At 42.3% G+C, this 25,389-nt stretch overlaps 2 protein-coding genes across 4 annotated transcripts in view; one reads left to right on the top strand and one right to left on the bottom strand.

Moving 5' to 3' along the window:
* ZDBF2 (zinc finger DBF-type containing 2) overlaps window positions 1–9,014 on the bottom strand; it is a 30,056-nt gene extending 21,042 nt beyond the window's left edge. The window contains exons 1-4 of one of the 3 annotated variants that reach the window (XM_036858031.1): window positions 8,926–9,014; window positions 3,580–3,633; window positions 2,797–2,875; window positions 1,136–1,240 (exon numbers count right to left, since the gene is read on the bottom strand). In XM_036858031.1, coding sequence (XP_036713926.1) covers window positions 1,136–1,195 — 60 coding nt within the window. In that variant the 5' untranslated portion in view covers window positions 1,196–1,240; window positions 2,797–2,875; window positions 3,580–3,633; window positions 8,926–9,014. Of the gene's footprint in view, window positions 1–1,135; window positions 1,241–2,796; window positions 2,876–3,579; window positions 5,025–8,925 lie in introns of those variants that run through there. The other 2 variants (XM_036858032.1, XM_036858030.1) reach the window with 2 other exon arrangements.
* A 114-nt stretch (window positions 9,015–9,128) lies between these two features.
* Window positions 9,129–25,389, top strand: part of GPR1 (G protein-coupled receptor 1) — a 75,989-nt gene continuing 59,728 nt past the window's right edge. The window contains exons 1-3 of the mRNA XM_036858033.1: window positions 9,129–9,440; window positions 14,324–14,778; window positions 24,312–24,447. The gene's annotated coding sequence lies outside the window, so the exon portion shown is untranslated. The remainder of the gene's footprint in view (window positions 9,441–14,323; window positions 14,779–24,311; window positions 24,448–25,389) is intronic.

Raw genomic sequence — 25,389 nt, 5'->3', positions numbered from 1 at the left:
AACTAGAGAAAGCCCACGCGCAGCAATGAAGACCCAACACAGCCAAAAAAAAAAAAAAAAAAGCTACAGACAATATACCTTATGGATATATATGCAAAAATCTGCAACAAAATGCTAGCAAGCCAAATCCAGCAACATATAAAAGGAATTATACACCATGACCAAGTGGAATTTATCCCAGGAATGAAAAATTAGTTTAACATCCAAAACTCAATCAGTGTAAATGCTATAGACTGAACTTCGTCCACCCCTCCCACTTCCGCCAACTTCTTATGTTGAAGTTCTAACCACTAATGTGGCTGTATTTTTAAAAGACAGGGCTTTTAGGATATAATTAAATTATATCACACACAAAAATTAACTCAAAGTGAATCAAAGACCTAAAAGTAAGAGCTAAACTATAAAACTCTTACAGGAAAACATAGGAATCAATCTTCATGAACTTGGATTAGGCAATTTTTATGACACCAAAAACACAAGTAACAATAAAAGACAAATTCAACTATAGCAAAATTTAAAACTTTTGTGCATCAAAGCATAAAATTCAAAGTCCTTACCTTGTCTTACAATGACTTACAAAATCTAATGCTCTGAATTCTTCACCTGTCACTTAACATCCACCCCCCCACCTGACCTCCACTGCAGCCACATTGGCCTCCTGGCTTTTAGTTAGCATGCTAACCACTCTTCTGCCTCAGGGTCTCTATCCTTGCTCTCCTGTCCCTCTACCCAGAAATTCTTCCCCCAGATATAAGCAAGCCTGGGCCCCGCATTTCATTCAAATCTCAACTCAAATGTCACTTCCTTAACCTTACCTGGCCACTCTACCTAAAATCGCACACTCTTCCCTATTTTATTTTCCTCATAACATTTATCACAATCTGACATACTATGTACTAAATTTATATGACTACTTACTTTCTGTCTTACTGCACTCAAGTATAAGCTTCATGAATAAAGGAAACTGATTTTATTCATGGCCATATCCCTAGAAACTTAAACAGTATCTGCCCATTAGTAGATTCTCAATATGGTCTGTTCAATGAAGGAATAAATGAATTTAATCAAACGTAAAAGAAGGGAAAGTTACGACTAGGTCCTTTGTGGTATAACCATAGTAATAGGATCTTCTCACCTGTTCCAGGTTATTATAGTGCACACAGCAATAGCTGCAATATCCTTGTCTGTTCTGCATATTGAATAACCAAAGTCAGATGGCTATTGTCCTGGAATACTCAAACTGGAAAAAAACAAAAACGGCAAAAGCACAGTAAATTCCTTACTACCATGAGGAAAATAGCTATGATAATATCAGAGACCAGAAATTCATTCTTGGGTCCTACCCACTCATATTTCTAATAATTGTGAAAACAGACAAGGCTACCATGAGCTACTGAACCAATCAATGAGCCTGGAATAAAATGAGACCTCTGAATCTTCTTTTCTTTTTTAATTGAGGAATAGTTGAGGCACAAGGTAAGTTTCAGGTGTACAACATAGTACAATTCACAATTTTTAAAGGGTATATTCCATTTATAGTTATTATAAAATATTGGCCATATTCCCTGTGTTGTACCATATATCCATGTAGCTTATCTATTTTATACATAGTAGTTTGTACATGTTAATTCCCTACCCTTATCTTGCCCCTCTTCTCTTCCCTCTCCCCCCGGTAACCACTAGTTTGTTCTCTTTATCTGTGAGTCTGTTTGTTTTCTGTTATATTCACTAGTTTATTTTTTAGATTCCACATATATGTGGATATATATGATATCATACAGTATTTGTCTTTCTCTGAGACCTATGCATCTTCTAAAAGAGTAGTGTGTTGCCAGTATTTGAAGCCTAGATGACTACATTTTTTATTGATTTTCTAAGTTGTTAAGAGTTATCAGAAAGTGATTCAGTATTGAATACAGTACTCAATTTATAAAGACAAATTACTATTTCTAAGTTGTTACTGTAGTATATTTACTATACTTTAACAAAGCTTATTAATTTTCCCATTATGTTTCTACACAAAATCCCAGATTATGTGAACTCTCAGTGTCATATATAACATCTTATTCTCTAGCATGAGAGTAGATACTACATTTATTTTCTGCTTAATCCACAGAGGCAGATTTTAAAGTAATTTATCCAACAAAGTTGCTAAAAAACAAAATAGCAACTAATATAGCCTCTGAAACAAAAGACATTTCTCTTCTGACAATTACATAAACAAAACGAATATGAAGAATTTTTTTCCAACTAGTGCAATAAGATTTCTCTACAAATAAAGAATAGTTTCCAAGTTTCTACCCTTCTCCCCAAAACTATAATCCTTCATCATTACATACTGCATTACATACTGGTTTCCAAACCAGGCTGAATATAAAAATCATACCCCAAAATTCTGATTTAGTAAATCTGAGAATAGAGCCTAGAATTCAGAATTTTTTTAATTTCCCGAGTAATTATGATACACACACAATTTATTCACTTACACAAAATATAACAAATTTAAGTAATAAATTAAATACAATGAGTTTTTTTGCTGTTTTGTGAAAGTGAAAATAGGATTTTAAGAGATAATTTCATCAAGGTTTTAATTCTAATTATTTTAAACACTCTTATCTGTCGAAAAAAATAAAGAGAATGATCCTATAATGTTATGAGTGTTTCTGATAAGATTATCCTGCAACAGAAAAAGTTTATTCATTAAAATCAATGTTCAAAAATTGAAACCACAGCCTTAAAACCAATAAGAATAGAAAAACTTCATTAAATCAAAATGCTTTCATAACATTCACTTACCCATTACTTTTTATTATGAGAAACTTTGATAGTTTCTGACTTCTCACTTATAGGGAAAATAAATCAATTAAACCAGCTTCTGAAATAAAGAATATATAAGAAATTATTTATTTAAAATTTGGTCTTTTTTCCATTAATTTACGTCACTTATTAACCTGAAGCAACAAAATGAAAGAAAGTTTAAGTTGTATTCATAGATGTGGCAATTTTCAGGCTGAGAGAACTCTAGAGTTTAAACCTGAACTCTGAAAATCATTAAATAAAGTTTTTAGTGCTTTATTTAAAATATAATTAAAACATTCATTGGATAAAAGGCAAAATGAAAGTATGAGTCTAACATCACACACACACGCACACAAAATTTAAATACTTTAAATATTTTTTGATCTTTAACCCTTATGGACTTTAACTCCCATGGCATTATTACCTGCCATTTCATCATCTCTAGTGCCATGCCACAATGAAACAGAGCTACAATAAACCAAAAGCACCTGTTGGCATTTGGAAAAATTCACATGCTAGAACCCCAAAAACTTATGGAATCAAAATCCCCTGGTGGGAAGCCAGGCACATGCATATTACACATATTTAAAATGTTCCAAGGTGATTCTGATATAGGTTGAACCAATAATACGTCATTTTTCATGTACTAACAAAATTCTTAAAGGGATCATTTCTTTGGGGCCCGGGATTACATTACTTTACATGACCAAATGGGTCTTTTTATACAAACTCCGAATTCTATTGGTACCTGGTATTTTTATAAAGTAACAAATCATTTACCTTGAGCAGAAAAGGTCAGATATTTCATCAGCTATATTTAGTCCTGGCAAACATCTATAAATTAAAATAAAACTGTTTAACAAAAAATGGTAAGCCCTATGAGTGTCTACCATTAACCAAATTAAATACCCTCAAGTCACAATTTAAGTTTGAAGAGTGACACGACTATGTTTCCAGTAATAGGAGAAAAGCTACTAACTTTTGAACACAAAGCACTTTACATACTATGACGCACTGAATCCCACATGACCTCTTAAGATGTTCTGGAACAGAGTAACTCTGATGGTGCATATAACCCACCGTCAAATACTTCAGATCTCTGGGTTCTGGGAACAGTAGCTGTAAGAACGCAAGGCACAGCTGTGCCTCTGGTAGGGTTAAGAACAAAGAGGCCATCAAACCCAAAATGAGCTTCATGAGAAACTTTTCAAAGAAATATTTATGTGAAACTTAAGTTTGGGTCCTGAACTAACTACACAACTCTCAGTTTTTGTGTTAGTTTTAATAAAAAATACTGTCAATTCCTTATCACCTATCTATATCAATTGACAATTAAACCAAATTATCCATTTTTTATTCCTCCACATTGTCCTGGGCAAAGTGTTAACCCCCCTACCCAGGATCACTGGTTAACAAGAAATTCCAGCACTTGGACTCAACACTTGACACCACTGTATGATCAAGGAATAAACATTTAGCACCTACCCTGTGCAGGGTTCTATGCTAGGAGCATCAAGGGATAGAGAGAAATACAAGACAAGCTTTCTTGCTCTCAAGAAGTTTAGATGGAATTGGGAAATAAATGCAAAAATATCAGGTGGTATCTGAGAAATGCCTAGGCACAAATAATAAGTACAAATAGGTTTAGCTGCAAAATTCAGTTTTAGCTGGAGGAACCAGGGATGTCACAGTGGATATGGTTTTTTTAACTGGACATTGGAAACTGGGTAGAATTTGTTTACACAACTGTCAGGAAAAGCTATTCCAAGTAACAAAGAAGCAAAGTATAAAAGCAAGAAAGCACAAGATACTTTTGGAGATAGTGAGTTGACAAATTCATCTGGAGCTAAGTTTTCATTTAAGAATTTAAGGGGCACTAAAGCAAGAAAAGTAGACTGAGTTTTAACATGATAGGATTTAAAAGCAGACTAAAGATTTAGACCATATCTTCAGGCAGTGTATAAATTTTTTGGAAAGCAGTGTACTCAAGGAGTGCTTTAAGAAAATTCTGGAACAACAGTTCTTTCCTACTCAAAGATGCTTTTCATAGGATAAGGAATATAACTATTAAACTATTCAGCACTATTTCCTAGAATATTGGAGAATTAGTTAATACCCAAAACATCCAAGTTCAAAGAGTCAGTATCCCTTAGAGCAAAGACTTAGTCTTATTTATACTTATAAATTAGGAAAACACACATTAATTTTTTTCTTTAAGAAATGACTTTTATTAATTTTATGATATTTATTAATTTATTAATTTTTATTATGAAAGTAAAACAAAATTATAGTACAATTATAAAAATTAAGAAATAAAGAGCATAAAATCAGCTGTAGTTCCACTACCCACCATTTACATTTGCCATATATTCTTCTTTGTTCTAAACATGTTTTTTACAAAAATGGAATGGTACTACCCATTCTATTCTATAGTCTCCTCTTTCATTTAACCATATATGATGAGCACCTCTATATGACATTATATATAATTCCAAACAGAATGTTTAAAGATTGCATACTATTGCATACTATTTCATTTTATCAGTGTAAGATAAAAGCCCTCTTATCTGATAAGACCCAGTAGTTGGTGAGTTAACTTTTTAAAAATTGGCCAATAAGATGATTTTTAAAATACATACACACATAACCTTAATATTTTATCTAACTTAAAACATACAAATGAATACATGTTTGATATAAGGTCAAGATAGACTTTTTTGTTTCATTGAGGGCTTTTTGTGGATAGGACAGCTGGAGTTCCAAGTCTTATTTTTTTCATATTTTCATAAACACATCATGATTTACCCTCAAGGAGTTTCTGAAACCAAGTACCCCTAAGACCAAGTTCCCCTGACGAGTTTATGATTAACCTCTCTATCCAAAACTTTATTCCCTTTCTTGTCCCACCCCTGCTCCCTTTAGGATTGAGAAGTATCAAAGAAAAGGGGGGACTGAGACCAAGCAGGACCCTGTGGGGCCCTCCCAGGTACAAAAGCCCCTCCATGTCCCCCATTTCTTGTTTGTAGAAAAAGGCTTTAGTCTCCTAGGCCTTCCCTGGTTCAAAAAAGCAGACTCAAACAGTTCGGAATTAGGGAAGTGAGGGAATGCAGAAACAAAGGAAAAGCAGTTAGGCAAGAAAAGTAATGATAGCTTAAACAATATTTCAGTGGTAAAACAGAGTCCTAGTTCCTCCTCAAGGGATATACATAACAATCTGAAGCATATCTTTGAGTTTTTCTGCAGAAACTAAGACCGCCCCCCCACCCAGTGGAGGATGGTGACTACATGCTAACAAGAAGGCAGACCCCAGACTGGTTGGAACCAAAAGGTTAATGATTAAGAATCCCAAAAAATCACCCTGTTACCTCACCACCAACCAATCAGAAGAAAGTCCACGAGCTGCAACCCTCGCCCCAAATGTTGGCCTTAAAAAACCCTTCCCTGAAAGCCATCGGGGAGTTCGGGTCTTTTGAACACGAGCTGCCTGTTTTCCTTGCTTGGCACCCTGCAAATAAACGCTGTACTTTCCTTCACCACAACCCGGTGTCAGTAGATTGGCTTTGCTGTGCAGCGGGCGAGCAGACCCAAGTTCGGTTCGGTAACATTTCCATTTTGGTTCCTCTAAAACAGAATAAGAACTTAAAGACATTTTCAAAACTGAGAGAAGTATTACAATTAATGTTTAAGATTTCCCCCAACCTTTTACAGTTGTGATACCCAATTAAGTGCTTTTGCAACAGCCTTTTTTTGAGGCCAAAGCATTTGATTTATATTTTTCATAAAAATAAAGTGCTATAAAAAATGACAGTGCTTACACTCTTATTTCATTGGTTTATGTAACATTTAAAACTGCAAAACCAATCTGGGGCAGTGAAGAGAGATCTTTGAAATGCCTGAGATAACTTCAGCAGAACTGTCTCAAATAGAAATAAAGTGCTTTTTTTTTAGGACTGTTTCTTGCATATCTGAGATCTGTACCTACTGCAGAGATAAATAAACACATTTTTGAAGTGCCTTGAATTATAAGTGTGTGAGTTTCTCAAGCTGACAGTGGTACTGAATAAGAGCTAACAAAACCCAGAATCCCTGTGGGAAATATTTTTCAATTGCTTGACAATAGAGACATCAGCTCAATAATAAATAAGTAAAGACAATAGAAGGGCATTTGGTCTACTGAATAAGATAATCTAAATTACTTTTCTAGCAATAGAAAAACAATTGGGGAGCAGTCACAAAACAATGGCTAAATGACATAAAAAGACCATCTTAATTCAGTGTCCCTTTCCTTATAACATTATTAACTAATTTTCAATTTCCCACTCTTTTGGATTATCCACCTTCTATGGGTTTACCTCTGGTGACAAGAATTATCCTGGATACCTCCATTCAGTCTTAATAGCTAACTTGTAGTGAGTACTTAAACTGTGCAGGCACTAAATCAACAGTTTCACATGCATTATCTCATCTGAATATCAAACAGCCTTATAAGGTTGGTGTTCCGGTAACTCCCACTTTACAAATCAAGAAACTGAAGTTCAGAGAGAAGCACTATCATGTTCCAGGTCACACACAAATAACCAGTGTAGCTGGGATTTGACCCTAGGTCAATCTGAGCAGTTTATGCTCTTAACCTCTGAACTTCTTTAAAAGGCTTTCTCTCTGTATTTTCAGGAATGCTAATTGATTGTTTTAATATTAGGTGAAAACAAATAATTAAGATCTAATTTGCTACAATAAACACTGTCAAATGTTCCAAAGAAAAAAGTAGAACTATTGTTAAACTTAATTGCATCATCACTCCCATTCTTTTTTTTTTTTCCCCTCCCTTTCTGAGATGAGTGCTGACAGTACCTTGGGTTAGTGACTTTCAAATTTGATTAGCATGGCACACGGGAAGCAGTACATTTTATATCACAACCCAGCATATGTAGACACACATGCACACACCACACACACACGCAAACTTTAAAAGTTTCACAAAACAATGTCTTCATTACAGGTAATGCATTCTGGTATTTTCTATGTTATCTTATTTCGGCTTATGAAACTAGTGGTTATGATTCACTACATTAATTTCACAATTCACTAATGGTTTGAAAACTGCAATTTAAAAAAAAACATTGCCTCAAATTATTAAGCAGAGCAAACAATACTTCATAGAAAATGATTGTTACCCTGAATTCAGCTTATTTCTATCCAACATCTTGGCCACTGCAGTGATATTTTATTAAATCTTTTAGGAGTTTCTTTGCTAAGGTTAGCCACTGGTCAAGGTTCAGGGAGAAGAAAATTCTTGCTTTACAGGCTTTGGGTCCAAATCAGTACAAGTTGAGAAGGCAGTGGAAAGATGTTTATGCATTGATATAGAAAAAGTCCTTCATGTATTAAACAGTAGATCACATTAGCACCCCATTTATGTAACACGAATATCTGTTTATGTATCCCAAATTGTTAATAGTGACTCTCTGTTGAGGATGAGATTGCTATAGCTTTTTCAGCGATTTTTCCCCCCGATAGTACATAATTGCTGTAAAAAACAAAAACAAAGGTAAACAAAATTCAATTTGAAGGGGTAAAAAACGTTTTAGTTCCGTGAGAGTCAGTATCTCTTCCAAGCGCTGCCAAATTCATCGCGCCGGAAAATGTTAGGAACTGGAAAGGGCCTTAGGAGCACGTGATAACAACGGCGTAATTTGACCAGATTTACACAACTGTTGCACGACAATAGTAAAATGATTGTTAACACAAAAATCTAACGTTTCCAAAATAAATTCTGATCGCCAGAGGCCGGTAAAGGCTAGATTTGGGGACAGCTGGACACAACGCAGGGCACTGGGGGAAAGGGATTTGTGGACAGGTGGCTCCGGATCTCGGCCCCGTAGGTGCCCCTGCACTTCCCGCGGGTACAAAGCCCTAAATGCGACCTCCGCAGGCCGCCTCCTCCCCAGCCCCAGCCCAAGGCCTAGTCCGCGAGACCCTCCGACCTGGGGCCCCCGACAGACGGGCAAAGCAGCCTGCGCGCCACCTCCACCCACGCCCCAGCCACCTCGATTCCGGCCCGGAGACGCCGGCCCCGCTCACGCAGGAGGGGCAGAAAGGGACTCAGGGTGAGGGGAAGCCAAGGACCTGCGAAGCGGGCGCTGGAGCCGGGCGAGCAGTCTACGCGTCCGTCTGGAAGAAGAAGCCACCCCGCGAGCGAGACGAGCAGGCCCCACCCCCGGCCGCGCTCTCGGAGCCCGCGATCGTCTCCCCTGCTGCGCGCCGCCCAGCCCCGCCCCTCCCGCGCTCGCCCCGCCCCCACTCCGCCCTGCGGCCGCTCTCACCTCGGTGGAGGCCGCCCTGATTCCTTCCCGGCCTGGGTGGAGGCCAAGGACCCAGGGAGTACGCTCCCTTCCTATTCCGGATCCACCACGACGCCCAGACCCCCGGGCTGTCCAGAGAGCCGCCCGCCGCCCGCCGCCCGCCGCCCGCCGCCCGCGGAGCCAGAAATTGGAGCCACCGTCTCTCCCGCCAGTGCGGGAGGATAAGCAGAGCGAGAGCGTCACTCGCAGGACCCGGGGCCCGAGTCACGACTCAGCCCACGTAGACATCCACGGGGAATGTAGCGTTGCAGCCCTCATTAAGGTTTGACGTCAACGAAGGTGCGAAAACAGGGACCCCTCTGACGCAGGAGCCACGGGACCGCCCCCTGCCCGCCCCCGCCCCTGGTGGTTGGAGTACCCTTCCTCCCGACGCGCTGTCCCCTCCCCACATCTTGAAAGGAAACACTTCCTCCAGGGTCAGGGCCCGAGTCCGGAGCTTGTGAAATCAAACGTGTTCCAACCCAAATGACTAGACTCATAGCGCAGGATAGACATCAAGGTTTTAGCCTTTGAGGGACCAAATAGAAATTGCTTGCCAATTCAAAGCCACATAGGAACTGTAGAAAATGGAGCTAAGAGAGCTAGTCGTTCGCGCTGTTTTCGTGTGTTTCCCGCACGAGGTGCACCTAACAAAAGCTGCTGTTTAATGAGCGCTTACTTTGTGCTAGGCACCGTGTTGAAGGTTTACGTGTGTATTCTTGCAATTCATACTCAGGGCAACCCTTTATAGGATCTTAGGACGAAATGCTATTATGACCCCCTTGGACAAATGAGAAAAGTGAGGTTTAAAGAAGTTAGGTATTCAGAGACCTGCATTGCATGTGAAAGGGTTCCGAATATTGACCAGAATCTACTGTCATTTAATTATATTCTGTACCACTCACTACAAATATAGTGGTGTGCAAAAACATTTTTGTGTATAGTGGATACAAACCTAAATCAATCACAGTACTGAATATATCATAATAATCTGTCATAAGGAAAATTATCATACTTAAAATGGAGAGGGCCTCCAGTTGGAGAGCTTATGTCTTACGTAAAAATAATCTCAACATGAGCTACTTTGCTCTTTGCCATAACTATCATTATGCTTTTTTGGTGAGCTTGTGACATTGTCCCCCTCCCCTTTTTTAAACCTAACCATTGCTTTGGCATCCGTAGTTTCCATTCTTTATGTAATTCTCAGCTCCTGCCTCCCCCACTACATCTTTCCCTCTGTTACAACTTTCTCCCCTGCTTTAAACGAGGGCTATTGCAACTGTTCGTTCGTCAACCCCTTTAGATTTTTTAAACACACCAAAAAGTACTGATTTCTTTTAAGGCAAGCCCTTTCCAAATCCCAGCCTTGGAACTGATCAAAGAAAACCCATCACCCGTTAACCCAACCACCATGACATGATGTATTTCACAGATGCTAAGACACATATTTTTCACTCTTTAACATCTCTGAAATCGGTGTGCATTTTACAAACTGGTCTCAATGTTATTGGCCAGGTGGCTATTATATTAACCTAGTTGTCCTTCCCTCCACACATAGAAACTTGAATGTAGCTGTTCACATTGTCCTTATTTCAACTGAGTTAAGTGCATTTTTTAATATAATAAAGCCCACAACCCTAAGAGGAGGGAATTAACAGGAGGAGGAATTAAGAGGAGGGAGAGACATAGGAGTCTCTCAGACTTAAAGGGAGTTTTTCTTAGAAAAAGAGGGAAGATTTTCCCAAGACCAAAAAGAGATTTTGGCACTTACAAAAGAGAGATATGGCACTGGCTACAAGCTATTAAACCGTGGGAGCCCTGAATTACTCACCAAGTACATTAGTTCTTAATGCACTTTGGAAACCTATATCTGAACAGTTAAATAGTAAGCCTAACATCCGCCCCCAAAAAAAGTGAAATTACATAGTTATTATTCCTGATGGTACGGTTAGTCAGTTACAACTGCTCTTAAGTTTTAGTCCAAAAAAATCATTGAAGAAGGAAAATGAGTCCTGGGTGTTACCTGAAAACCATCCATTGAACTCTTCAGGATAGATCAAGAAAGTGCTGGCATCAAAACTTGAGGAATAGGATCTGCAGCTTGGAAAAAATCCCGGATTTGATAGTGGAGCACTTTTTTTTTTTTTTTTTTTTTTATGGCAGTGTTGGGTCTTCGTTTCTGTGCAAGGGCTTTCTCTAGTTGCGGCAAGTGGGGGCCACTCTTCATCGCGGTGCGCGGCCTCTCACTATCACGGCCTCTCTTGTTGCGGAGCACAGGCTCCAGACGCTCAGGCTCAGTAATCGTGGCTCACGGGCCACAGTTGCTCCGCGGCATGTGGGATCTTCCCAGACCAGGGCTCGAACCCGTGTCCCCTGCATTAGCAGGCAGATTCTCAACCACTGCGCCAAAAGGGAAGCCCCCAGTGGAGCACTTTTTGAAGGCTTGGTGCACCACCAACACTTTTGGTGGCACAAAAGACAGTACTGTATGGAAAACCACAGCCATCAACAACTGATTCAAAAAGTGATTTAGAAAAGTTGGAAAGTGAAGAAATTTGGGGAACGCCATAACCAATTTTACTTATATCTCCCTTTTTTATGCACGCACAAGATTGATACATGATAGTCTGCATCTAAGTCTGAAAGTGTTCTTTCACTAAGTATGAAATAAAAATACTAAGTTACCGGAAACCATTGCATTTTAGTTTGGTTGGCTGCACTTTTTTTCCAACATGATATTATCATGTAAAATTAGAGGAAGTGCCATCCTGCATCGGATTAGCAGTCCTTCCAGACCAGATTTCTGTGAAGTGGCAATGGGTGCATTTTCGACGGAGTTTAATTATCTTTAAGATGAAGCTCTAAAAGTTGTAATTTCCCCCCAATCCTTTATTAATCCACTACAGATCTAAACCCATACATTCGGCAAATATTTATTTAAAGGACTCTAGGGATCAAGGTTGGGATTGTATGTATCCCGTTCTCTCCTCAGGGAGAAAAATGATCCTATGTATATGTTATTTCATATTCTTCTTTCTTCAAAGGAAGAATGAAAGCTTCTCTTTTATGTCCAGAAATCATTCCAATAATACCTGTATTTTGTGAGCTGTGTAAGCTAACATTAGGCTAATGTCTTAAGGAAGAAGGCTCTAGGGAAAACCTAGATCTCATTCCTGAGTCATAAAAGAATTTAGATTCCATAGGTTTAGAGTTTGGATTATGTTTCCCCCAAGTTCTGTTATTGTGCCTATCTACCTATTCACAAGTCAGATCATTATGAAGCTTTTATCCATTAGCTTGGCATTTTACCTCTTTAAAGGGTATAATGTCATCTTTAAGGGAAAAGAATTCACTCACATGCCCCATTCAAGTCACAATTTAAAAATTAATGAGAATGGTCACAAAATACCTCCATTCATTTTATCTTGTTCTTGATTCTTTCCTGTAAGATATTTCCAATCCTTGACAAAAATTTCATCTAAAAGAAGAAGGAAGGATGAGGAAAGGATAGTAGTGCTAATGTCATCTTTCTGATTGTTGGAACAAGAGGTTCGTGAAAGGGAATGAAAGTTAAAGTATATAGCTTAAAGTTGCAGAGGTATATGGCGGACCTAGGCGAATGACAGTATAAATACGGGGAGGAGAGCACAGGGGGAGACAGTGCCCCAACCACAGCCTTGTTCGAGTCAACTGCATAATGTCTAAAGGTGGCAAATCACTAAATAGCAATATAAGCCTATTTCTAACTAAACATACAGACGATCCACCAGAACTAAAGACCAAAAACATTTTTACTGGTTGCTTCTGCTTGTCAGGAGTGGATGTAGGCAAAGGCATGGCACCAGGGCAAGCAGCTACACTTCTAATATCATAACATTTTCCCCCAGATCAATTTAAAATTATGCACAGTGAGATTTAACATCTCTGTTCTAGCCTTCCCACCCTATTCTTCCTTCAGTTAAACTTAACACTTGTTCCTTTCTCTTTTTTTTAATGAATTTATTTATTTTGGCTGTGTTGGGTCTTCATTGCTGCATGCGGGCTTTCTGTAGTTGTGGCGAGCGGGAGCTACTCTTCGCTGCGGTGCGCAGGTTTCTCTTTGTGGTGGCTTCTCTTGTTGCGGAGCACGGGCTCTAGGCATGCGGGCTTCAGTAGTTGCGGCACTTGGGCTCAGTAGTTGTGGCTCGAGGGCTGTAGAACGCGGGCTTAGTAGTTGTGGTGCATGGGCTTAGCTGCTCCGTGGCGTGTGGGATCTTCCCGTACCAGGGATCAAACCCGTGTCCCCTGCATTGGCAGGCGGATTCTTAACCACTGCGCCACCAGGGAAGTCCCCTTGTTCCTTTCTTTAACTCAAAAATCATTGCAAAACTTATGTTCTCTGGAGTTTTAACTTTAAAAAAAACAATAATTCCTATTGCCTTTCTGTATGATGAAGTCATCAATATGAGAACTATATTCGTGAGCCTTTTCCTCTATTTAAGCTCCCAGATGTTTTCACTGGTTGACTTGCAACAATATTAGAAGTATTCCATTGGAATACAGTTGCTATAAGGAAGAATTTAGAGGCTGATGTGAATTCCATAGACCCTATTTTTTAAAAATTCACTGGTGACATTTGAATATTATTTGGAAAGAGTTCCAGAATATATTAAGAGAAAAAAGCAAAGTATAATAATTTTGTGTTAGAGAAGGAGAACTAGGAATATAAATATATACAGTAATTGTATTTTCACAAAGAAACTCAAATGAAACTCAGGAAATGAATAAAATCATTTATGGCAGAGCTGAGGTTGTGAGAAATGGGAAAGATGACGGTGAAGAGAGTGAAATTTTTCACTGGTGCTTATTATGTTATGGTTTATGAGTTATCTGAATTTTTTTCTATTTAAAATATTAGCTAAATTAAAATTTAAACTAAAATAAATTAGACAGTGGAGAAATAGAGTTGTGATGATGGACTCTGGAGCAGGAACCTGACTCAAGAGGCTTTTGGAGAAGAAGGTGTAGGGATGAAAACTTTAGCATCCTTGGAAACACCGTCTATGGGTATTTGCTCCTAAATGGACCTCAGAATCTCTTGTACATGACCATAGAGTGAGTAACAAACTGGAGTCAGAACTGGAGTCATTTTGTCGGTGGTGGTGGTGGTGGTGGTCATTGTTGTCCTTGCTGTTGTTTTTCAGAAACTGAGGGGCTGCTTCCCCACCTGAACCTGAGCCTGCCAGAACAACTTGTCCAGACCACCAGGGACCTGAGAGCGGAGAGAATATCCGCTGCCTGGCAGCCCTGCGTGGGGCTTTCCAGCATCAAAACAGATGAACCAGGGTACAGAGGATTTACCACCTTTCAAAAAGGATTTTGGCTCACTGTCGGAAAGGACGTTGCAGCAGATGGCATCACCCCAGCCCAGGAGTTCACTGCTAAAGAGGACTCAGCATCCTCCTCAAGCTCTTATGCAGAATTACGCCTTGGACTCAACCCAGCTGTGCCGCTCCACACTTACAGCAGCCTCCCCTACTCCTCCCCTAAACGTCTCCGGGATCATTTACAGCAATATCACCCACGGGATGTCTGCCTTCCAGAGCTAGCAGCTTGCTTCCCCTGGGATCCTGCTATATTCTACCCTGCCTGGTAAACTGTAAGTAACAAACCTTTCAAACTTTTGCTAATTTTACTGATAGGTATGTTAGTGATCCATTTCCTGCTTGTTTGCCTCTTAAAATACTGTAATAATGTACTTCCCTACTGTTATATTTATTTTATTATACTTCATTTTATTGTGGTAAGAACATTTAATGAGATCTACCCTCTTAACCGATAGTCAGGTATACAATACCGCATTTTTATCTGTAGGCACAGTGTTGCACAGCAGGTTTCTAGAACTTGTTCATTTTTCGTATCTACTATGACTAAGGTATCATCCTTACCGCCAAAGCCTCTAAGAAACGCTCGAGTGCCACAGGGTCAATGGTATTAACTGTCCTATCTTATTTAATGTACTCCTAAATGCTCTGGCATTTGGAGCCTGTGGACACTGGGAACCCACTCTCCAGGATTAACTACATCCAAGAGATAACAAGCAACTTGCCTGCCAGCAAAACTTTGATATGCAAGCAAACCAATTCAGAGTCCATACCCCCTACCCAGGCAGATCCTTTTATCAGACCTTTGCAGTCCAGGACTCTATCCCCTGCCCTAATCGCTGCAGGGCCAGGTGTGAGACTACTGGAGACCAACCTTATGGCCCAGGGTTCCTAGTAACTGTTCAAACTCTCCGATCATAGTTCCTGCTCTTGTTTATCTTGCCCATTCCCTCCGGAGAAAACCTCCAGAAAGGACCCTGCCCCCAGTTCTCCTCTCTCTTCCTGCTGATGGTGCAGACTGTCTCCCCCGGTGGCCCTCCTGTTTCTAGGGGACTGTGAAATTAGTACAGAACTTCTTCCGTCATCACAATTATTTTCGCTGTGTGTGTGTCTTACTATTTATGCTGAAAACAAATCCAGGGTAGGTTTTTAGAACAACTGGCACTGCATGGCAGAGTGCTTTCGCCAGACGGAGATGGTAGGTCCTTGGACTGCTTGGCGCATCAATGGGACCCAACGGCAGCAACCACTGCCTAAAGGGCACCGCTGGTGCTTGGCTAGCTTGCTGCTTGATGGTTACTGCATTGCGTTGTTTTTTGTCGGCTGTTAGTAGTGTGGTTTCCCAGCCTAAAAGTGTTTAAGTGGCAAGACATGTCTTATTCAGGAACATAGCAGTAGTACGGGGACTTCTCTAATGGGAAGTGGAGAAGTCCTTAAACCCTTCAAAAAAAAATTGAGTGTGAGTCGGTACAACCATTCTAGAAAACACAATGGAGTTTCCATAAAAAAATAAAAAATAGAACTACCATATGATCCAGCAATCCCACTTCTGGGTGTATATCCAGAGGAAATGATATCTCACAAAGTCAGACCTGCACTCCAGTGTTCATGGCAGCATTATTTACAGTAGCCAAGATAATGGAAACAACCTAAGTGTCCATCGATGGATGAATGGATAAGCAAAATGTGGTGTATAGATATATACAATAGAATATTATTCAGGGTTTAAAAAAAAGTAAATACTGTTATTTGCTACAACGTGGATGAACCTGAAGGACATTATGCTACGGAAATAAGCCAGACACAGAAAGACAAACACTGTGCGATCTTACTTTTCCGTGGAATCTAAAAAAGTCTAGTTCATAGGAGCAGAGAGTAGAACAGTGGTTGCCAGAGGCTGAGGGTGGGAGAAATGGGGAGATGCTGGTCAAAGGGTACAACTCTGTCTCCTTGCGTGGCCCTGGAATAAACCTTTCTCTGCTCCAAACTCTGACATTTCGGTTTGTTTGGCCTCACTCTGCATCCGTCACACGAACGTGCACTAATAGTGAGTCACGGGGAGGTGTGTGCAGAGAAGCAAAGAAGGGCTGGGAAGCTAAGGGGATGAGGGCAGATTCAGCGTGGCAATTACAACGCTGCAGGATGACAGTTCAGCAGGCCTCAAGCAATTGGTGGACCGTGGGCAGGGCGCCTCGTGGACCGTGGGCACCTGGTGGACCGTGGTCACCTGGTGGACCGTGGGCATCTGGTGGACCGTGGGCACCTTGTGGACCGTGGGCATCTGGTGGACCGCGGACAGGGCGCCTCGTGGACCGCGGGCACCTGGCGGACCGCGGGCACCTGGCGAACCATGGGGAATTCGCAGGACTCGGGCAACTGGCAGACCGTGGTTCAACAGCAGGCTGTGCTCTTTTTGCCCAAAGGGGTAGCTAATGATTTTTGGGTGAAGCTGCAGGTACCAGACCCCCACACACACAGAGACCCAAAACTCAATTCCTTAGACCCCCAGGACTCAAAGAGGAGAAGGATGCAGCCAGTCTCACAGGCAGACCCACCTCGGGCTAAGAGAGCCATTTGCAAAACAGTAAGGGGCATTTGAGCCTCCTTTGGAATTCAGTTGGCTTTTGAGTTTTTTCGTCTTAAAGAAACAGGGTGTCCCCAACAGGCTTTAAGGAGCTGCCCTAGGGATGAAATTTACCAGGGTCATTTTGGAGAGGCTTTGCAGTTGTTACTACTCTTTTTTGTTTTGTTTTGTTTTTTTAAATGAAAGCTTCTTTGTTTATTTATTTATTTATTTATGGCTGTGTTGGGTCTTCGGTTCTGTGCGAGGGCTTTCTCTAGTTGCGGCGAGCAGGGGCCACTCTTCATCGTGGTGCGCGGGCCTCTCACTGTCACGGCCCCTCTTGCTGCGGAGCACAAGCTCCAGACTCACAGGCTCAGTAGTTGTGGCTCACGGGCCCAATTGCTCCGCGGCATGTGGGATCTTCCCAGGCCAGGGCTCGAACCCGTGTCGCCTGCGCTGGCAGGCAGATTCTCAACCACTGCACCACCAGGGAAGCCCCAGTTGTTACTACTCTTGCCCCTTTGTCCCAGGTGGGAAGTGAAGAGTGTACCCAGACCTTTAGGCCCCTGAGACCCGGAGAGTAGTCACACGCCATTTCAAGCATCAGAGATCTGAGCAAATGCTGTGAAACCTGGGAAATCATGGTGAAATGTGGTCACAAATCATGGTCTGGCAGGGCTGGGGCAGGGAGGCCAGAGGAACCTCAGAGAACCTCAGCATCTGAGCAGGACTGAGGTGCTGGGTGCTGCCTGACCGCGGGCTACTGGCGAACCACCGCCCAAAGGAAGTTGCCTCTCACAGTGCAGCAAATTTTGCAATCCCTGTTTAGAGCCAGCAGCATAAAATTCCTCTTCACTTCCTAGCCACCGGCAGCCCAATCCTGTACTTGGGCTCAGGGCTCTTGGAGATCTTGGGGGAACCCTGCAGGGGCCAAACTTTATCAGGAATCCCAAGCTTAATTCTGTAGCCTCCAGGGCTGAAAAAAGGAGAGTTGTGCTCTCTTTGACCAAGGAGTGAGCCCATTCTCATTCTTTGGGGGGCTATGTCCATCCTAGTGCTCTGGCCTCTGGTAGACAGAGCCATTACGAAGCAGCAGGAGGGAAGTAAGGTAAAAAGGGAATATGGTAATTCTTTTGGCTCTTTGGTCTTTTCCTACCCCATGGGTCTTCTCTTAAAGGGGCAGAAGATCTCCAGCCAGGCTTAAAGGGCAGTTTAAGTGTGAAACACCGAGTTCAGCCTGGGAGCAGTGGAGGGCAGCGGGGTGTGTGTGTGCGTGTATGTGAGTGTGTGCACGCGCGCGCACACGCACGCACACGCACGCACACAGGTATTCATTCTGCTATCTCTCTGATGGGGACCCACCCAGTGGGAGCCACAGACTTTTGGAGTGACACTAAGGCATTCTGAAACTGAGCAGGACCCTGTGGGGCTTTCCAGGGTACAAAAGCCTTTCTATGTCCCCCGTTCCCTGTTTGTAGAAAAAGGCTGTAGTCTCCTCGACTTTCCCTGATTTTCAAAGTGTAGATTCAAGAGGTTACTAATTAGGGAAGTGAAGGAATGCAAAAACAAAGGAAAAGCAGTCAAGAAACAAGTGTAGCAATAAAACAGAGTCCTAATTCCTCCTCAAGGGATAGACATAACAATCTGACACTTACCTTTGAGTTGTTCTGCAGGAACTCAGCCCCCCACCCAGGTGGAGGATGGTTACTATATGCTGAGACCCCAGACTGGTCGGAACCAGAAGGCTGATGACTGAGATTCCTGGCACACCACTGTTACCTCACCACCAGCCAGCCGGTCATGCACCCTGCAGCCATCACCCCAAATTTTGCCCTTAAAAACTCTTCCCTGAAAACCGTTGGAGAGTTCGGGCCTTTTGATCACGAGCTGCCTGTCTCTTTGCTTCACCCTGCAATAAACCATTGTCTGCTCAAAAAAAAAAAAAATGAGTATGTTCTGAGGGTCTACAGTACAACATGGTGACTATAGTTAATACTGTATTTTGTTCTTTTTTTTAAATTTGTTTATTTTATTTATTTTTGGCTGCGTTGGGTCTTTGTTGCTGCACGCTGGCTTTCTCTAGTTACGGCGAACGGGGGCTGCTCTTCGTTGCGGTGCGCGGGCTTCTCATTGCGGTGGCTTCTCTTGTTGCGGAGCACGGGCTCTAGGCGCACGGGCTTCAGTAGCTGTGGCACGCGGGCTCAGTAGTTGTGGCACATGGGCTCTAGAGCGCAGGCTCAGTAGTTGTGGCGCACGGGCTTTTTTGCTCCGTGGCATGTGGGATCTTCCCAGACCAGGGATTGAACTGTGTCCCCTGCATTGGCAGGTGGATTCTTAACCACTGTGCCACCAGGGAAGTCCCTGTATTTTGTTCTTGAAATTTACTAAAAGAGTAGATTGTAAGTGTTGTCAGCACACATACACAAACACAGGTAACTATGCGAGGGGATGATCGTGTTAATTAGCTTGGTTGGGTAATCATTTCACAATGTATGTGTATATCAAATTATAGAGCTGTACACTTTAAGTATATTCAATTTCTATTTGTCAGTGATACCTGTACAAAGCTGGGGTCAGGGGTAAGTGTCTGGGACTCATTGCCCGGGGGAACTCTACATATGTGTCCTGGTTGGCGAGCACCCAGGGTCCAGGATAGAGCACCTGGGGTTATATAGGGAATTGAACTCATCAGTTTCTGGAAAAGGTCGTCTGAGGGGATGAGGAGTGACTACCGTCCTAGTGAGAGTTGAGTCTGATAGGCAGTGGGGCCATCTGAGTCATTTAGATGAAAGTGACTGTGTCCAGAACATTCTATGCTTCTGGGGCACCCAGTAAACCATGTCCCATTTTTCTCTGCGCTTTGCTGTGTCCACATCCGGCCTGTTTCACGGGGTACGGGGAGAGTGCACCACCGGACACCATCTCAAGGGTCTCAGACCATTCCTGGGGTCCAGGTGTGGGTCTCCTTCTCAGGAAATCATGGCCCACTGAACATGGTTGTTCATGTCTAAAACATCACCACTGTGGGAATTCCCTGGAGGTCCAGTGGTTAGGTCTCCACGCTTCCACTGCAGTGGGCACGGGTTTGATCCCTGGTCAGGGAACTAAGATCCCACGTGCCGCAAGCCTCGGCCAAAAGAAGAATAGAATAGAATAGAATAGATCGCCACTGTTGTCTGCCTTGCTACTATCGTGATTTGTCCCCCAAACCGGTGGGATTTAGGGGGTCACATCATTGGAGCCCAACAGCTCAATGGTTAATGAAAAGGGGGAAAGGAGCAACTGGTTCCAGTTATCCCCAAAAGTCCCCAAGAGGTGGACCAATTCATAAAAGATTACATGAAAAAAAGGAGTATAATCTGTAAAAATACTGAATCACTATTCGATACACCTGAAACTAACATACAATAATATTGTAAATCCACTATACTTCAATTTTAAAAAATACTATTAAACAGTAACCATCTGTATTCAGTTGAACCAAATGTTAAATACTGAGGTGATATATGGTATTCAAGAGAAATAGGACACCACTTTTTGGCAAAAAGAAAAATATGTGCACAAAATTGAATATTACATTCTATCAGTTCACGTTCTTTGCAGTCATCAATTGACCTTTTGTCAAAACTAATCAACTATGAACCAAAAAAAAAAAAAGAGAGAGATTACACAGCACCCAATCAATGTATGTGGGCTATCAAGTGCTGACACTTTTTTTTTTTTTTTTTTTTTTTGGCTGTGCTGCGAGGCTTGCAGGATCTTCGTTCCCCGACCCACAGCAGTGAAAGCGCTGAGACCTAGCCACTGGACCGCCAGGGAATTCCCAGTGCTGCCATTTATTAGCACGCAGCAGAACTGGAAAGATAAAACTGATGCTACTAGGGGAGTTCCCTGGTGACTTAGTGGTTAGGATTCCGGGCTTTCACTGCCGTGGCCCGGGCTCAATCCCTGCAAGGCTGCTGCTCAGAGCAGGCAAAGGGAGTCACTGACTACGTGTGTGGTGAACACCCAATGGAGGAAAATGTTGGGGAAGAGGAGGAGGTAGAGACTGAAGAACTTTGCTAGATTCGAGAGAATTCAAACTATCCTTAAGGATTTTATATCAAAGACAGAAAATAAGGAGGTGACAAATGCCATTTGCAGCAACATGGATGGACCTAGAGATTGTCATACTGAGTGAAGTAAGTCAGACAGAGAAGGATAAGAATAAGGATAAGGATATCGCTTATACGTGGAATCTAAAAAAATGGTACAAACGAACTTATTTACGAAACAGAAATAGACGCAGAAAACAACGTTATGGTTACCAGGGGGGAAAGGAAGGGAGGGATAAATTGGGAGATTGAGATTGACATATACACACTACTATATATAAAATAGATAACTAATAAGGACCTACTGTATAGCACAGGGAACTCTACTGAATACTCTGTAATGACCTATATGGGAAAAGAATCTAAAAAATAGTGGATATATGTATATGTATAACATTCACTTTGCTGTACAGCAGAAAGTAACACAACATTGTAAATCAATTATAGTTCAATAAAAATTTTTTTATTTTATTTATTTATTCATTTGGCTGTGTCAGGTCTTAGTTGCGGCACGCAGGATCTCTGTCACACGGGATCTTTGTTGCGGCACGGAGGATCTTTGTTCCGTGGGATCTTTCCTTGCGGCACGCGGGATCTTCCTTGCGGCGCGCAGGCTTCTCTCTAGTTGTGGCGCACGGGCTTAGGTTGCCCCGCAGCATGTGGGATCTTAGTTCCCCGACCTGGGATCAAACCCAATCCCCTGCATTGGAAGGCGGATTCTTTACCACTGGACCACCAGGGAAGTCCCCAGTAAAAAATTTTTTAAAGTAAAAGAAAATAAAAGAGCGACTAATGTCAAGGTGTCTCTAAGGGGTCTCTAACATGGTCTCCAAGCTACGGCTCACTGCCTGAGGGAAGCCGGCATGGCCCGCATCCTAAGGTTCAGGAGGTACTAAGATCCTCAGACTCTCCACGACCAGGTTTTACACAGCTGGGAAACAACCCTAAATCTAAAGAGCTATTCAAGCTCTCCAGTGATAGGTTGTTTGTTGTTGTCATCGTTTTTATGAGAGAGCTGTCATCCTCCAATCATCCACTTTAGTTTGACTAATATCGTCTCCATTTGTTTTTACATTTTCCAGTGTATCTTTACTTTTGAAATCGGTATTTTCAATGCTCAGTTTGATGTTGCCATCCTCTGACACCAAGGATTACAGTAGAATACATAAAAATATATATATACACTTTATTCAGTGAATCTTTCCAGGTCCTAAAGACAGGAGGCACAGCCAGCAGGCACGACGCACGGGGCCATGTGGAAAATCGCTGACCTCGTCAGAAGACAGAAGACAGGAGCGCAGGGGGAGTTTAGGTCCCAGCCTTTATTGGGTTTGTTTCTTTTTTTTTGCAGCATGTTACCCTTGCTTACATTGTGTATGATCAGGCCGCATAAGGTGGCTGCTCTCTTGCTCTCTGTACATCCCCTGCTGGACCTGGCCCTGCCTCACCCTTACCTAGGTGTATGATTGCCTCCCCATCCTAAGCTGAAAGGTTTTTTTCCCCTGTTTTAAGATGATTTTATTAAATTGATTTGGACATACTGAAGATCAAATAATATTTTCCAAAGATAAAAACTATAGACTTTAGGGGCTTCCCTCGTGGCACAGTGGTTAAGAATCCGCCTGCCAGTGCAGCGGGCCACGGATTCAAGCCCTGGCCCGGGAAGATCCCACATGCCGCGGAGCAGCTAAGCCTGTGCGCCACAACTACTGAGCCTGCGCTCTAGAGCCCGCAAGCCACTACTACTGAAGCCCGGGCGCCTAGAACCCATGCTCCGCAACAAGAGAAGCCACGACAATGAGAAGCCCGCGCACCGCAGCGAAGAGTAACCCCCGCTCGCCGCAACTGGAGAAAGCCTGTGCACAGCAGTGAAGACCCAACACAGCCAAAATTAAATAAATAAATAAATGATTTTATTTTTTAAAAAAACTATAGACTTTAAAGCTTGACGTAAAATTAGTAGCTTCAAAAGTGTTAGTCACAGCATGATAGTTAAGAAACAGCATGATAAAATAATTCAACTGTGTAGAAATAGAACTCTAGGACTAGCTGGAAACTCGGAAATCATTTAGCCTATTAGCCTCATTTTGTAAGTGAGAAAACTAGGCTCAAAGATTATAAACGATTTGCTCAAGCTCACCTAATAATATTAAAGCTAAAGTAATCAAGCTAGAAATCAAACCAATTTTTCCTAAAACTAAAATCCTATCATTGATATTCCAACTGGCTCTCTATCAACTAAAAGTCTAGATTTTCCTCTAATATTCCACACTACTGTGGCATGAAAAAGCGTTAAGACACTACAGTAAATCTCAGTCAACGAATTCAGGCCCGAAAGGGGCTTTATCAAATAACTGAGCCAGCCCCCTCTTTGTGAAAAGGAGGAAATGTGTGGGAAATGACTTCCCGATGGCTTGTTAACAGAGATGTCTGGATTAAAATTCAGATAGTAGCAAATTTACCCCCAAATCCCATCTCTAGTTTCATGGCTCACCCACTAAGTTATGTGCTCCTTTTACATCTCCTTTATACGTTGAGGTTTTAGTTATAACCTCACTCAGTATTATTCCTATTCTTAGTATTCTTCTTATTATTGTTACTATTATTTTTGGCCACACTGCGCGGCTTTCGGATATTAGTTCCCGACCAGGGATCGAACCCATGCCCCCTGCAGTGGAAGCGGGGAGTCCTAACCACTGGACCGCTAGTATTATTATTGATTATAAAGTGACATTTCCTTCCACGTGAACTGTGTAACTCATTAACACAGAACTTTCTTTTAGATCCTGAGCTGTCAACGTTCCAAGGGGCTCCCAAGGTGCAAACCTTTGCGTGTTTAAGCCTCTGGAATCTTCCTCTTGCAGAATAATGTCGTACTTCTCACTTGTAAAAAGACGACTACACGGTGTAGCAGAAGGTGAGATACTGCATGATGGTCTCGGTCCCCTGGAGCCCCCCCTTGCTGAGTCACTATGACATTCTGTCTGCTGCACATCAGACAGGAGCCCCCCACAGGAAGCAAGCTCCTTGGGTCCAGGTATGGCAGTCCTTCCTTGTGAGGATTCCCTACACAGGTATTACTCCAGTCTCTTTTTTTTATCTTGAGGATGGAGCTCTTATCTTCCAGAGAGATGTGTCTCTTGATTTGCAGATCTGGGTGAGAATTCAGCCCTTGTTATGGTCAAACAATGGAGGCGACCAGCAGCTCTGCGCTGGGTGTGCGAAGGGGTCCTCATCGCCTGAGTAGGATGCTTGTCTGGCTCTGCTGGGACATTAGGTGCCTCCAGGTAAGGAGCTAAAGTGCCCCAGGCTGTGGACTCCGCACACCCACCCTCCCTCTCCTCAAGGGACACCCTGTAGGTGCAGCTTCCCAGCCTCGTGCCTCCAGGCACCTCTCTAAGCTAAAAGGTTGTTGTTGTTTTTTTTTTTTACCTTAATCAGCAGAACTTTATCCCCTCACAGTTCTGGAGGCTAGAAGTCCCAAATGAAGGTATTGAGAGTGTTCGTTTCTTCTGAGTCCTCTTTCCTTGGTTCGGAGACAGAAGCCTTCTCACTGTGTCCTCACATAGTCTTCCCTCTGTTTATATTGACTGTTTCCCTGTTTCCTCTTTTTATAAGGACACCAGTCATATTGGGTTAAGGCCCACCCATATGCCTTCGTTTTAACCTAATTACCCCTTTAAAGGTCCTGTCTCCAAATGCAGTCACGTTCTGATGTAATGGGGGCTAGGACTTCAACATATAAATTTGGGGGATTCAATTCAGTCCATAACAAGGACTAACTGAATTTGTTCCTTTACATTATCTTTGGGAAGTTTGTTTGTTTGTTTGTTTTACTGTGTTAAATTTTTTTTATTGAAGTGTAATTGATTTACAATGTTGTGTTAGCTAAGCTGAAAATTTCATCAATGACTGCCTACGTGATTGGCCCAATCCCCAGCTAACGATTGTTCTAGCCCTCGGACCAGAATGGCTCCAGTCTGTTCGGTCATCAACAGGAAACAGCGGCCCTCTCAACAGTTGCTAACCCAAAATGCTGTGGGGTGAATGCGTTCCATCAGTCCCCTCGCAACCAAGGAGCCCCTCTGATGTCATGCCCCCCATAAGTGATCACCTCCTCCTCCCGTGTGTAGCAAAGCCTGCTGCGCTTTCCTACCTGCCATCGGCCGAACTCGGTGGAGCGTCCCTCCAGGACCTCTGCCTCTGACTTGTAAGATTCCCTGTCAGAT

Source organism: Balaenoptera musculus, chromosome 7 (assembly GCF_009873245.2).
Source record: "Balaenoptera musculus isolate JJ_BM4_2016_0621 chromosome 7, mBalMus1.pri.v3, whole genome shotgun sequence".
Lineage (NCBI taxonomy): Eukaryota > Metazoa > Chordata > Mammalia > Artiodactyla > Balaenopteridae > Balaenoptera > Balaenoptera musculus.
Note: the sequence above shows the minus strand (reverse complement) of the source record. Positions and strands in the feature narration are given on the sequence as shown.